This window comes from Hippichthys cyanospilos, chromosome 18 (genome assembly GCF_059441005.1).
Source record: "Hippichthys cyanospilos isolate Australia breed blue-spotted pipefish chromosome 18, RoL_Hcya_1.0, whole genome shotgun sequence".
Taxonomy (NCBI): domain Eukaryota; kingdom Metazoa; phylum Chordata; class Actinopteri; order Syngnathiformes; family Syngnathidae; genus Hippichthys; species Hippichthys cyanospilos.
In genome coordinates this window covers 4,647,294-4,659,069 of record NC_142386.1, presented here as the reverse complement: position 1 = coordinate 4,659,069, position 11,776 = coordinate 4,647,294, and the positions used below count along the sequence as shown (strand labels likewise).

General features: G+C 41.6%; 1 protein-coding gene across 1 annotated transcript; it reads right to left on the bottom strand.

Annotated features, from left to right (window-relative positions):
• Positions 1 to 412: 412 nt before the first annotated feature.
• Positions 413 to 11,640, bottom strand: lars1b (leucyl-tRNA synthetase 1b). The gene is made up of 32 exons (XM_088441236.1): positions 11,497 to 11,640; positions 11,097 to 11,218; positions 10,798 to 10,885; positions 10,644 to 10,724; positions 10,419 to 10,556; positions 9,927 to 10,088; positions 9,731 to 9,843; positions 9,597 to 9,660; positions 9,335 to 9,423; positions 9,013 to 9,238; positions 8,811 to 8,898; positions 8,447 to 8,523; positions 8,267 to 8,320; positions 8,043 to 8,183; positions 7,686 to 7,763; positions 7,496 to 7,581; positions 7,349 to 7,414; positions 7,124 to 7,206; positions 6,351 to 6,489; positions 6,023 to 6,235; positions 5,416 to 5,473; positions 5,213 to 5,276; positions 3,745 to 3,928; positions 3,314 to 3,404; positions 3,066 to 3,206; positions 2,333 to 2,473; positions 1,925 to 2,035; positions 1,727 to 1,837; positions 1,498 to 1,602; positions 1,279 to 1,374; positions 1,057 to 1,189; positions 413 to 914 (listed from the first exon to the last, which is right to left on the bottom strand). The coding sequence occupies exons 1-32, from the start codon at positions 11,500 to 11,502 to the stop codon at positions 712 to 714; spliced, it is 3,552 nt and encodes a 1,183-aa protein (XP_088297362.1). The 5' UTR covers positions 11,503 to 11,640; the 3' UTR covers positions 413 to 711.
• Between the last annotated feature and the right edge of the window lie 136 nt (positions 11,641 to 11,776).

Sequence of the window (11,776 nt, the reverse complement as noted above, 5' to 3'; positions counted from 1 at the left end):
TTTTTTGTTTGTAATGTTGTGCTCATTTTACCAAACCAGTAACAAACACCCTAATTGTGATAACAAAACACATACTCACCATTGACCCAGCAGGATGAGGGCCGCCCTCTCAAAAGCTGAATTCAGAAAGGAAAGAGATAAGGGGCAAAGTGTCCTATAATTCTTGGTATTTGGGTTACTTTGAAGAATTCTCAGTTTATTAAAAGACATTAAGTGTGCATGTGACCATCAAGTTAGCTTAATTTAGTACCTCGTTCCAATCGATATCCGGATGTCCACTGCTACAGGAGGTGATTATTGCGCTACGCAAATATCAATTTATTACCAAAGTGTACAAAATGTGTCCTGGAAAGAAATGAAATATAAGAAGGGTGTGTGTGAAGGAGGAAAACAAATCTGAAGATGCTAAACATTTCATTTCACAGGGTTTATTATTTCTTTGGGAAACAAAAAAAAAAAAACATGTTGTACAAACAGCATCTATAGAGACACAACAGGAGGGATAATGAAACTTCACTTTAGTAGAACCGAACAAGCCAGCAAATGATTGCATCAGTATGAAAACAACAGGAGCTGTCTCTTATTTTAATGATAAAGTTTTCTCCAGTTTTTTTAAACTTTTTTTTTTTAATTAAAAAAAATCCAGAAGTCAAATCATGATGTCCTCTTGTGTCACAATATTTCATGATGACTGTGTGTGTGTGTTTTACATTAAACCAGGTAGACCAAAGTGTCACCGATGTCCACAGTGAGGCCGTTGTCAGCCAACGTGACCTTCTTCTTGTCCAGGTTGATGCTGAACGTGGACTGAGGGGAGATGACGACCTTTCCCAGCTCTTCCTGTCCCAGCACAGGCACCCGACGAGGACCCAGCAGTGGGTCCTCGTACCTCATCAGCTTCACTTTAGAGAGATCTGATGGGAGAAGCACGGCACTAGGACGTCAGGGGCAAGGATTATTAAAATGTTTGTGACAAATTGTCCGGGAGTGGCAAAACAGAGTCCAAATATGCTTTCGGTTTAAATAGCCCCAAAATCAACATAGCGAATAACCAACCTTTGATGAGTCTGTTGACCTTAGCGAGTCTGCGGATGATGTTATCCCTGGTGTCCCCCTGCCTGATGTCAAGCTTGGTCGAGAAGAGGCCGTTGCACGGCTGAGGGTTGACCAGGTTCACACAAACGGCCGGCTGTCGAAAGACAAATTGTCCATTTCAAATTTAGGCTGACCGCATGGAATATTGAGAAGCACAAAGTCATCCTTCACGTGAACTGTCACCTCGGATCTGAACACGCAGTACGGTTGCCCCGGGCAACAATCTTCCTTCACTTTGTCGTCTGCCTCGGACGCAAACAAGATGTCGATCCGCTCCAGCTGCATTAAGCATGAAAAATAAACTAACACAATGGACATTGTACATCATGCTGGCTGACTGCTGAGCGGCAGTATGCCAGGCGTCTTTGAGAGTCCAATCAGTCTTGCGAGGCGTCAACATACCTCCAGGGAATTGGTTAAGTACACCAGGTTCTCCATCAGAACTGCCCTCTCGTCAAACTCCAGCTCAAGATCCAAAACCCTGGGCCCGTTTTTTTCTAGATTCTCCTACGGACAGCCGCAAAAGTTGCAGAGCAGTTTTTGAAAGGAATTAAAAACAAACAACAAAAACATGAATATTAACAAGAAAAACAATAACAACAAATGGACTGCTACAGCATTACTGGTGTACCTTGATCATGGCCACAAAGGGCATGACTCTTTTCATGTACTTCTTTAGCTCAGGCAGCGCTCCCAGCTCTGTTGCAATCACCTTGTTGTCAGGAAGAACGCCATTGTTGCTCTACACAGAGGATAAACACCGGCAAAATGTCGACATTCGGCAACCACCTAAGCAAACATGTATACCATGCGTGTGCATGTCGCTGACCTTGTAGTGCTTGCCCAGTAGGGATAAGGCACTGTGTTGCCATGCAGGGTAGCTCTTGGCCACATAGATGGTGCAGTGGGAAGGTTTGCCGGGGGGTTTTGAGTTATCTTTCTGTTCAAGCGGAAAAAAAAAAGATCTAACAATAGCAATTCCACTTACAACTGGTTCCAAAAAGAAACATTTACAGAGTGTATGTGCAAATCGTGAAAATTGTATTCCATCAATTCATTAAATACAAGGAAAAAAAAAGAAGTCCAACATCCATCTAATATGAAAATATTATAATAAATCCAGCCTACATTGAACTATAAAACGGGGGTGGCACTGTGTGGAGCATACATCAGGGCCCACCTGTAAATTTGGATAGCCATCAGATAAATTGAACTCAATGGTATGCCAGCATGGTACCTTATTTTTGGGGGGAAGCATGTATGCTTTGAGTCTCAGTCGGAGGTCGTGTGCCGTCTCCATCAGGTACTGAGAGGAGCGGATGAGAATCTCATCTACTGGACCGGCGATGGGCCATGACGCCTTTGTCACAGAAAGAGGCTGTCAAGGGATAGAGAGAGAGATGGAAGAGGGAAGTCAGCTTTAATGGGACTTTAGAAAACTGCATCATTATAATAACAAAACGCAGCAGGGTGAAGAAGTTGGCGCCTATTAGCTTTTGAGCCAGTGCAAGGAATCAAACTTGTCAGGCTTCGGTTGTTGCTAGGTGACCACCAAAAATACACATCACAAGCGCAGCAGCTTTCTTTTGAACTCGTACATTAGAGCGTTGAAAAAAAAATTGGCCCTCTGAGTTGTTAGGGACATGCACAATAAGTGTGTGCCTCAATTTAAAAATGGCTACAAGAGAAGGTGTATAAGTGTGTGAGTGCGTTTGTGTGTGAAGACAAGCTCCTGGTGGTCACAGTGAGGAAGAGTGTTAGAAGAGGATTAAATAAGCCGGGATGAAGGCGGGTATACTCATGAATATATATTAGCACCGGTCTTTTAAAACGCCGCTTTGGTGCCCCGTCCTCCTTTCAAGTGTACAAAAAGAATTGAACACCGAGGCGGGTGGAAAGGATGAAAGTTAAGTTTGAACTACCGGCCAGTATGGCTAATCACAAAATGGGCAAATTTGCATATTTCTTACCTTGCCCAGCAGGCCCCAGGTGTACTCGCACAGGTGTGGACAGATGGGGGCCAGCAGCAGTGTTTGTCTTTCTATGAACTGAAACACCAGCTCTCTGTGCATGCCTTCAATGGCCAACTCCCTGTACTTATCTTTGGCAGCCTGTAGGAACCACCATTCATTATATTAATATTGGTTGTGGATGGACTCGGGAGCTTCTTAGGGAAAAAAAAAAAACAATTGCTTGGGAAGATGAAAATTTTATTTACCTGAAACTCAAAAAAGCCGCACTTCAAAGCCTCTTTGAACATCATCCTCTCATAGTGTTGCTCCGTTTTCAAAATTCCAGAATTCATCTCGCTTGCAAAGAAACAAAACATTCGGGCTTGAGGTGTCAAGTTGCTTTGAATGCACCCTCTGAAATGCTTCCAGGCAGGCTTGCTACTGGATTGAGTGCCTCACCATTTATTTTACTTCAGCTTTTGCATGAAATTTCAAATGGATACGCACAAGCGTCAAACCGATATGGTCGGTGAGAGTGTACTGCTTTTTAATATTGGGGATAGGGGAGCAAAATTTGGTGTTCACTATATGCAAACTTTTAGTAAATCAGACTCAAACACTCTGAGTAACCATTACTGTAAATGTCCCAATACATGTGCCCATATTACATGTACTGTAAATGAAAGTCTATGTCTACCTGGCGAAAACGCGGTCATTGAAAGTGTCAGCAGGTCCGGTCCTCAAGTTGTTCTGGTTGGCTATCATCTCTTTCACCCATTCCAGCCAGGTGTACAGGCGCAAGATGCCTGCATCCGCCATGGTCTCCACAAAGTTGGCATCCTCCACCGTGTCACCTGCATCGGCCAGAGCCAGACGCATACCTAAAGTACAGACAGAAGAAAGGTTGAGAACACAGTTCTACATTGCTCATGTGGCAGACAAACCCGGCAACGAGACAAGGCTAGCGTCGATCAGAGCGGGGGCCACTATTTGAGGAAAGGCACTAATTCATGCATAGACAAACACGTGCACAAATGACTTTATCTCTTAATCAGCAAAACGACTGTCAACTTGAGACTCCTGCAAATACCCAGCAGACATTACCTCCAGCTAGGAGACAACTTCATCAAGAGATGCCTTAATTAGACATCACGGCGATATAAGCGATGCCACCAGGATAAGTTTTCGCTCACACAGACTGCTGATCCCACAGCTGTCAAACAAGTGAACTGCAACGCAACAGCGAACAGAAACCTGCCTTCCGGGCCCTCTGTCTCCAAGAACAGGCAAGAAGCCGTCAGTCAACGCCCGACAGGCACCGGCGAGAGATTCAAAAGGGGTCGTGAACCTGATTCGCGACTCTTGATGTCAGAACGTAAACTTCTTTACTGGCAACCGGAGACTTACAAACAGACAACCCGACCTGTTCATGGAATCTATTATTCAACTCACTCAACCCAAGAGGAGGTGGGAGAAAACAGGGTGTCGGCAAGAGAGAAAATTGATGCAATATGCTCTTTCAGGCACAAAGGTGAAAAAAATTATAGCGAGAAAGGCCGGGACTGATAGAAACATTAAAACTGGCAATTAACTCTCCTCTATATTGCTTTTGTGATGTACTTCCCTATATAGCGAGAGTCATTTCAATAGCTAAATTGTGATGAAAACAAGTTAAAACCAAGTGAATGATCATTCAGGAAGTCAATTCTAATTGGGCAATAAATTATATCTGGCACAGACCTGCATCTCATCAGGAATACAAATGATGTTGTTTATTTTCTAACAAAATGTTTATTGGATAATAATGTGTAATGACTCATGCGCTCAGCAGATGTTTCACTTTAGTTTCAATGTGAATTCAATGAAAATAGCAGTAAAATAAAAATAAGAATATAGCTTTAATGTAACTTTTCACTCAAGTTAAATAAATACCTTAGAGGACTGGGAGAGCTTGATGTTGCCCTTGTTAAACATCTGCTAACTTTTGAGATGTTTTCATACTGGTTTTACGTTGAAGAGTTTCACCGCAGATAACGCACGAGAAAAAAACAGTTGCCTCATGAACAAGTTTTGAATGTTCATTCATTATCATCCCCAAATGTGATTTGTCAAGTGTCTAATTTAGGAGAATGGAAAAATGACAGCACAAGATGGAATCAGCATACCGTCTGCAGAGAATTTTTTGATGGCTTGGCTTAAAGTGAGGAAGTTTCCAGTTGATTTGGACATCTGGATGGACAAGAAAAGCAGATGGTAACAGAAAAGCCCACAGAGAGTTTCATCAAATGCGAGGGGCTGGGGCATCATTTATCTGTGACTAGTTTGTTTGATTCAATATGACAAATAATACCTTTCAAATTTTACTCACCTTCTCAGAGTTGAGAAGCAGATGTCCGTTGGCTCGAACAGCCTGCGGCCACTTCCCACTGTGGACAACAGAAGGGGACGTTGGTGGTGGAACGAACATGGTTTATGACTTTTATGTCTTTGAGACGCCATCTGTTTATTTGGTTATATGTGCTACAGACATACAAGACAATGTGTAAAGAAGTCAGCCGATCCTTCCAAAAAAACTGTCAATCAAGCGAAGCACTTATCAATGTCACAGCAACATTTACAGATTCTGGAATTAGGTGGACACATGACACGGTGCATCAGAAGATGCCTCGTTGATTTTGGCAATATTTTAAGACTTTCAAATGCTCCCTAGGGCTGCTGATTCTGAAAATACATTAGCTTTTTTCTACACATGTATTCTATACGGTGGTCAAATGTGTCGGTGGGATGCATATTATTGATTTGATAACAGAGGCACAATTTGACCCAACCCTAACCCTTGCGACATGCTTGCTCAAAACTTCATTGAAAACACATTTTGAAGTCATTTTGAGATGTCTAGAGTTGGATAACACTGTACTTAAAGCTCTATGGCGTATACAGAGTCACATAGACATGTATAATGATCACAAGCTCACCTGTCATTGGGCCACATGGCCACGTGGTTGTAGAGGTAGTAAGACAAGTGGTTGGGCACTAGGTCTTTACCAGACACACGCACGTCCACTGGGTACCAATACTCAAACTCCCTTCTGAGCCTCTGAAGATGTTCTTTTGGGATGTCAGTCTTTGGGAATGGGGATGTTTTGAAAAAGATAAAGTCCCACACCTCCTTGGTCATTTGATGTGGTCTGAGAGACACATACACAGAATTAAAAAAAACAACAACAACAAAAAAAAACGGTTACATTATGATTTCTGTGTGTATGATGTGGTGTTTTGGCTCCTTGGTATTTGTACCCTTACTTGATGCCAAGCGGTGAGGCCCCCTGTCCATTGAGCACGCCTCCCTGGAGGAGGTGGGCCACAGTGTAGTAGGCCATGTAGATTGTGGAGTCCGAGAGCGACTCAATCAGCCACTGCTCGTCCCATGGCAGCCGTGTTCCTATGGCAACAAAGCACAAACACGCATGACACCTATATGCACACACACAACAAAAAAGCATTAAAAAGACAGCAGGCTTATGTAAAAACAGGGAACCGAAATAATTTTAAAAAGAAGCAAAAAAAAAAAAAAAAGTATTCCTGGCAAAGGAGGATAAGCTGCTGTCAGTTTGTAGAGCGTTAAAATACAAGAAAGCATTTGCTCTCTTTCAGGTGTATAAAAACATGCCAGCTGCAGTGTCAAGCTTGTCGACAGCCTTTAAGACACTTTCAGTGAGAAAGAGACCATCTTGAGATGGCTTTGCTTGTTTAAATGTGTAGGCAGTCACTGAAAAATAGACGAAAGCTATCAAAAAAAGACAGAAACCAATGGCTAAAAATTGTGTAGTTGAACAGGTCATGACAATCAAAGAACAAAAAAGCATTTGGATTTATTCTAGGGATGGACTGTACAGTATTTTTTTTTTGGCCAAGCGTTTTTCATTTTCGGAACTCAGTTTTGGCCAATCAGTTTCATTTTGGTGGAACTCTACAGTAAATTATTCATTTCTTTCCCCCCAGATGGACAAATTCTTTATGACCAGTAAAAATGTTAAGAATAATTTACAAGCATTACATTTGAAATGAACACTTACCAAGCCCGTAAGTACGGGAGCAGGCATGCTCTTGCAGCCATGCCAAAGTAGCCTCAAAGTTTCTCCTGGTCTCATCACAAAATCTGTGCAGAATGGAATAATGCTTAGATAGCAAAAAATAAATACATACATTCAAACAATTTGCTATTTGTTTCATTGCTTATTCAACAACTGCAAAAAGCATAAAATGTATGTTCCAAAATGACAAGAAAATGGTCATCTTACGTCTCCAAAGACTTAAGAACTTCATTGGCCTGCTGCTTCCATTCAGCGTCGCCGTAGTCCAAATACCTGAGATACAAATGAGCTCATTTGAATACACTCACGTTCCGTTCCATAATTGTGCTCAGTTTGCGACTTTGCATCATTCACCATTGATCACAGAGCGCCACCACGCACTCGTCAGCCGAACGCGACATGACCTGTTTTTCTGGCTCCATGTAAATGCAGGCCTCACCCTGGAAAGAATCAGTGAGGAGGCGTCAACATTTTTAGATATCAATAAATCAATGACTTGACTTAAATAATGTCCATTACAAACTGGAGACAAAGGCGGTTCTACCTTTTCTACCATCACTTTCTGGATAGGCTTCTTAACATCCTGGACCTTCTTCCCCTTGTAGCCATCAACCAACATGATCTGAGGAGAATAATTCATCAGTAAAATACAGCAAATTTGTGTTCCTATTTGAACATATGGTGCTCAATACATATCAGATAATAATGATCTACAAGTGGTTAAACAATATTGTAAAATAGTTTCGGTTGCACAATGTATGACAATGAATCTCACGTGCATGCTGTATTTGCATCATTGAGTCCACAGACATTTTCTTTGGATATGTGCCTTGTCAGACATACAGTACCTAATATATGCTCTATTACAGAAAAGTAGTAGAGTCATTCAAAGTGGACTAACCCCATCATAGAATCCCTTCAGGTAGACTTTCTCCTTAGCCTCAGCCAGTTTTTCCTTGTCATTCTGGCTTTGAATCTTGAGTTCATCGCAGATCAGCGGAGCAGACAAGTTCCCATAACCTGGAATGTCTATAATGGGAATCTGAAATACAGGAATACACATACTAGCTTTAAAACCACACAACTGATGGCTTTAAGGGGACAGGTCTGAAGAGAGGAGCTTACCGGCTCAAAAGGCAGTACCATCTTGTCCTCAATTCCGTACTTCTCCCTCAGGGCCTTCCAAACACACATATCCAGTTTTAGCTTACCAATCATTGTCAAAATAAATGTGTCATTTGGTCCAATGAACCCAAGAATTTTTGTTATTTAGTTTGAGGCCTTGTACAAAAATCTGCAACTTACTTGCTTTTTCTTGATGTCCCTGAGAGCAGCAATGTCATCGGGGGCGTCAGAAGGCACGCTGGTAACTACCCCGGTCCCTGAAAGAAAAGACAAGAGGGGAAAGGTGTGAGTTGGTGTCTAACTGTACATGATGAGCACTGGGATGTATGTTTCCTGAAAGGAAAAAGGTAAGTAAAGCTGCTTGGGAGGCTGATGAAATGCCAGGGCAGGAAATCTATCTCGTGTTTAACACATCTCATTGCCTTCCCTAACCTTTAGGTGGACATGAGGATAATTAGAATTTTGATTCTGGCATTTAACTTTTCTTCCAGGATGAAAAACACCAGTGTGATTAATATTTTTTTGGGTACTAATTTTCCCGTACCTTTGTCTTCCTTGATGGTGAGCATGGGCAGAGCATAGATAATCTTATATGATGTCAGAGGAGCACTCAGAGCACAGCCAAGGATGTCCTGCCAATAAAAATGTTTTGTGAACTGTTGGAAGAACTGCCGTAAAAGGCAATGGTTTTAAAATGACCGTGTCCTGGTCTTACGCACCTATAATTAAATATAGTTCATGCATACCTGTCCTGATAATTCCATGACCACGGGGACTACACCATTTTCCTTGGTGAAGCCCTGGAAGGACATGTTCCTGGCAGACCTTCTGGTACAGATGAAAACATCCCCACCAGCGGTCTCAAAGGCAACGTAGTTCATGTCGGGCCTCACCCAGCAGTTGGTTTGACCAAACATGGTCTCTGGCCTCAAGGTTGCAGCCACCAGGTAGATGTTCTTACCTTTCATGGAGCTGCAGGAAGGATTGCGTCAATGTTGTATACTTTGCTTTTAACAAAGCTTAATGTCTCTTAAATTCACCCAAAAGAGCAGCGGTAAAGTTTGTTACCTGCTATAAAAAACCTTTGACTTGAATTTGGCCGTGTAGGGCTCAACAATCTTCATCTTGATGAGTGTGTACTCCTGAGGTCCGACACCCTACAAATGAGGTGAAAATACCAAATATCTGCATATAACAAATAAATTTTAACATTTAATCCACGTTTCCATATCCCTTTTCCCAAATTAAATTCAATCCTGAATAGTAGCGACTAAACAGGATCGTACCTTTTTTTTTTTTTTTTTTTTTAAATCATGCTGAGTAAGCATACCTCTCCTGTCTGCCTGTCATGGTCCATACATGGTTGTCCATCCTTGGGGGAGTAGATGGTATACCTGAAAAACAAAACAAAAAAACAATCACAATACACTAACATCCAACAAATGCAGATATTTTCCATCTCACCTTTTCCCAAAATTAATCTTTTTTCTCTCCTTCAGGGTGACAAACTGCCAGCGGACAAAGGAGTCATAGAAAGGGTTGACGTCTGTGGTGAGAAACGATCGTCGCCAATCCACCTGGGGGATCACAGGGCACATTTCATCTTTCAATTGTGTGTGCGTGTGTGTGTGTGTTTAGTTTAATAAAGATAAATTTGTACCTTGACACCCATCATTTTAAGATCTTTAACAGCCAGAGGGGGGAAATATTCCAGCCAGTGATCAGCATTAGCGAACTTGGAAATGTCGATGTCAGTCAGGCCTAGAGACCTCATGATGTTCCATTGGAAGGTGGCGGAACCAGATTTGGCCACAGCTTTACTCTAACAGGAGGCATAAATGGCATAAAGGAGAAAGACTTAATAATAATAATATTAATATGAATTACTTTGGCACCATCTCGTGGCACGTTCACTGTGGTACTGTAATTTGCAGTAGTGTGGAAAGAAAGTCAGTTAAGCAGTAGGTGCTACTGTTCTGCTTAGTAAAAAACGATCAGCAGTTAGCTATTTCATGTCTGTTTTACCAACAGAAACAACGATTGTTACAACCATTTTTTTCCCTAAAGGGAAATGCGAGGCATCTGGTTATCTAAATTGGATGAACCCTCCTCTCAAAGACAAATTACAAATAAAGCAATCTCAAATTCAGACCTTCTTGCCTTTAGCTTTGTCCTTGATGATGATTTCATCACACGTCTTTGGCTTCTCCTTCTCCTCTTCCTCCTCATCTGGAAACTGTGGCGGGTTTCCATACAGTTCCATCTCACGCTTGAGCTTATCTGCGCAGGCCTTGGTGAAGACAAGTATAAATATTTTTGCAATCTTGAAAAAAACTGCACGCATGAGGCAATTTTAAGAAATACACAAAACACTCACTTTTATTGGCATGCCTGTGCAGTGAAGACCAAATGGGAAAAGACATTTCTTCCCTTTCAGAGACTGGTAGCCAACCGCAAACTAAGACGCCATAAAAAACAAGTGAGACGCAGTTCTGTGTTTTTCCTCCTTTCACTTTATAAGTTTAGCTTACCTCACATTTTGACAGGCTGAATGTGTGACCAAGATGCAACCTCCCATTCATGTAAGGATAGGGGAAGGTGACAAAATACTTGTTTTTGCTGTGAAGGAACAGTATTAAGCAATTGAATTGCATTGCTACTGTAACATTTCAAAGTGGCAATGTGCATCTTCTGTTCATTTTCTCCATCAACTGTGTTTAAACACGCCCCAAGAAAATTTCCAAACTCAAATGCAATTATGTAACTTAACGTGCATAAATACTTCATTAGTCCATACTTTTGAGACATTAAAGATTAAGGCGCTACTTACTTTGCACTTTCCCCAATTGTTGTCGGCGCATCATTCTCAAACGTTTTGTTTTTCTCCCATTTAGCCTGGATTTCGAGCTCAATTTTTCTCAAAAAGTCCAACTTTGCAGTTCCCTTGCGTTCCTGGAAAGGCAGGGTAAGCAAAGTGTCCATAAAAGCAGTGACAGTTAAAAAATAAAAAATGCGTTTCGGTACGTCAACAGTTCGAATTAAATTTGTCAATCGGAATAAATAAATTTAGCGTCTTTTTAGTGTAAATTTCTGTAGTTATAGCACTTCGACTGACATGCTGTTTGCTAGCTAAAGGGGCTAGCAGCTGCGGTATGTCAATGTACAGTAGTGTAAAACGCCCACGTCCGTCATTTTTTTTTTTTGTTGTATTCGCCATAACATTTACTTACCGTCATTTTGGCACAAAACAAAGTACGACGTTGTCCGTCACTTGGAGAAAAATAAACTCAAGCGCTAGAGTATAGCAAAGGCAAGGGAAACCCACGCCACCACTGCCCGGCTGATGACACCAAGCCACTTACAATGGCTTCTGGGAAATGAAGTCCATTGCGCACATAGCTCAACGTTTCATATCTAGCTTAATTTTATCAACAAAAAGGGGTAGAAAAGATGTTATACGCAATTTTTAGGTCTCTGAAAATATTTCAATGACTTATAGTTGGCTAAAGA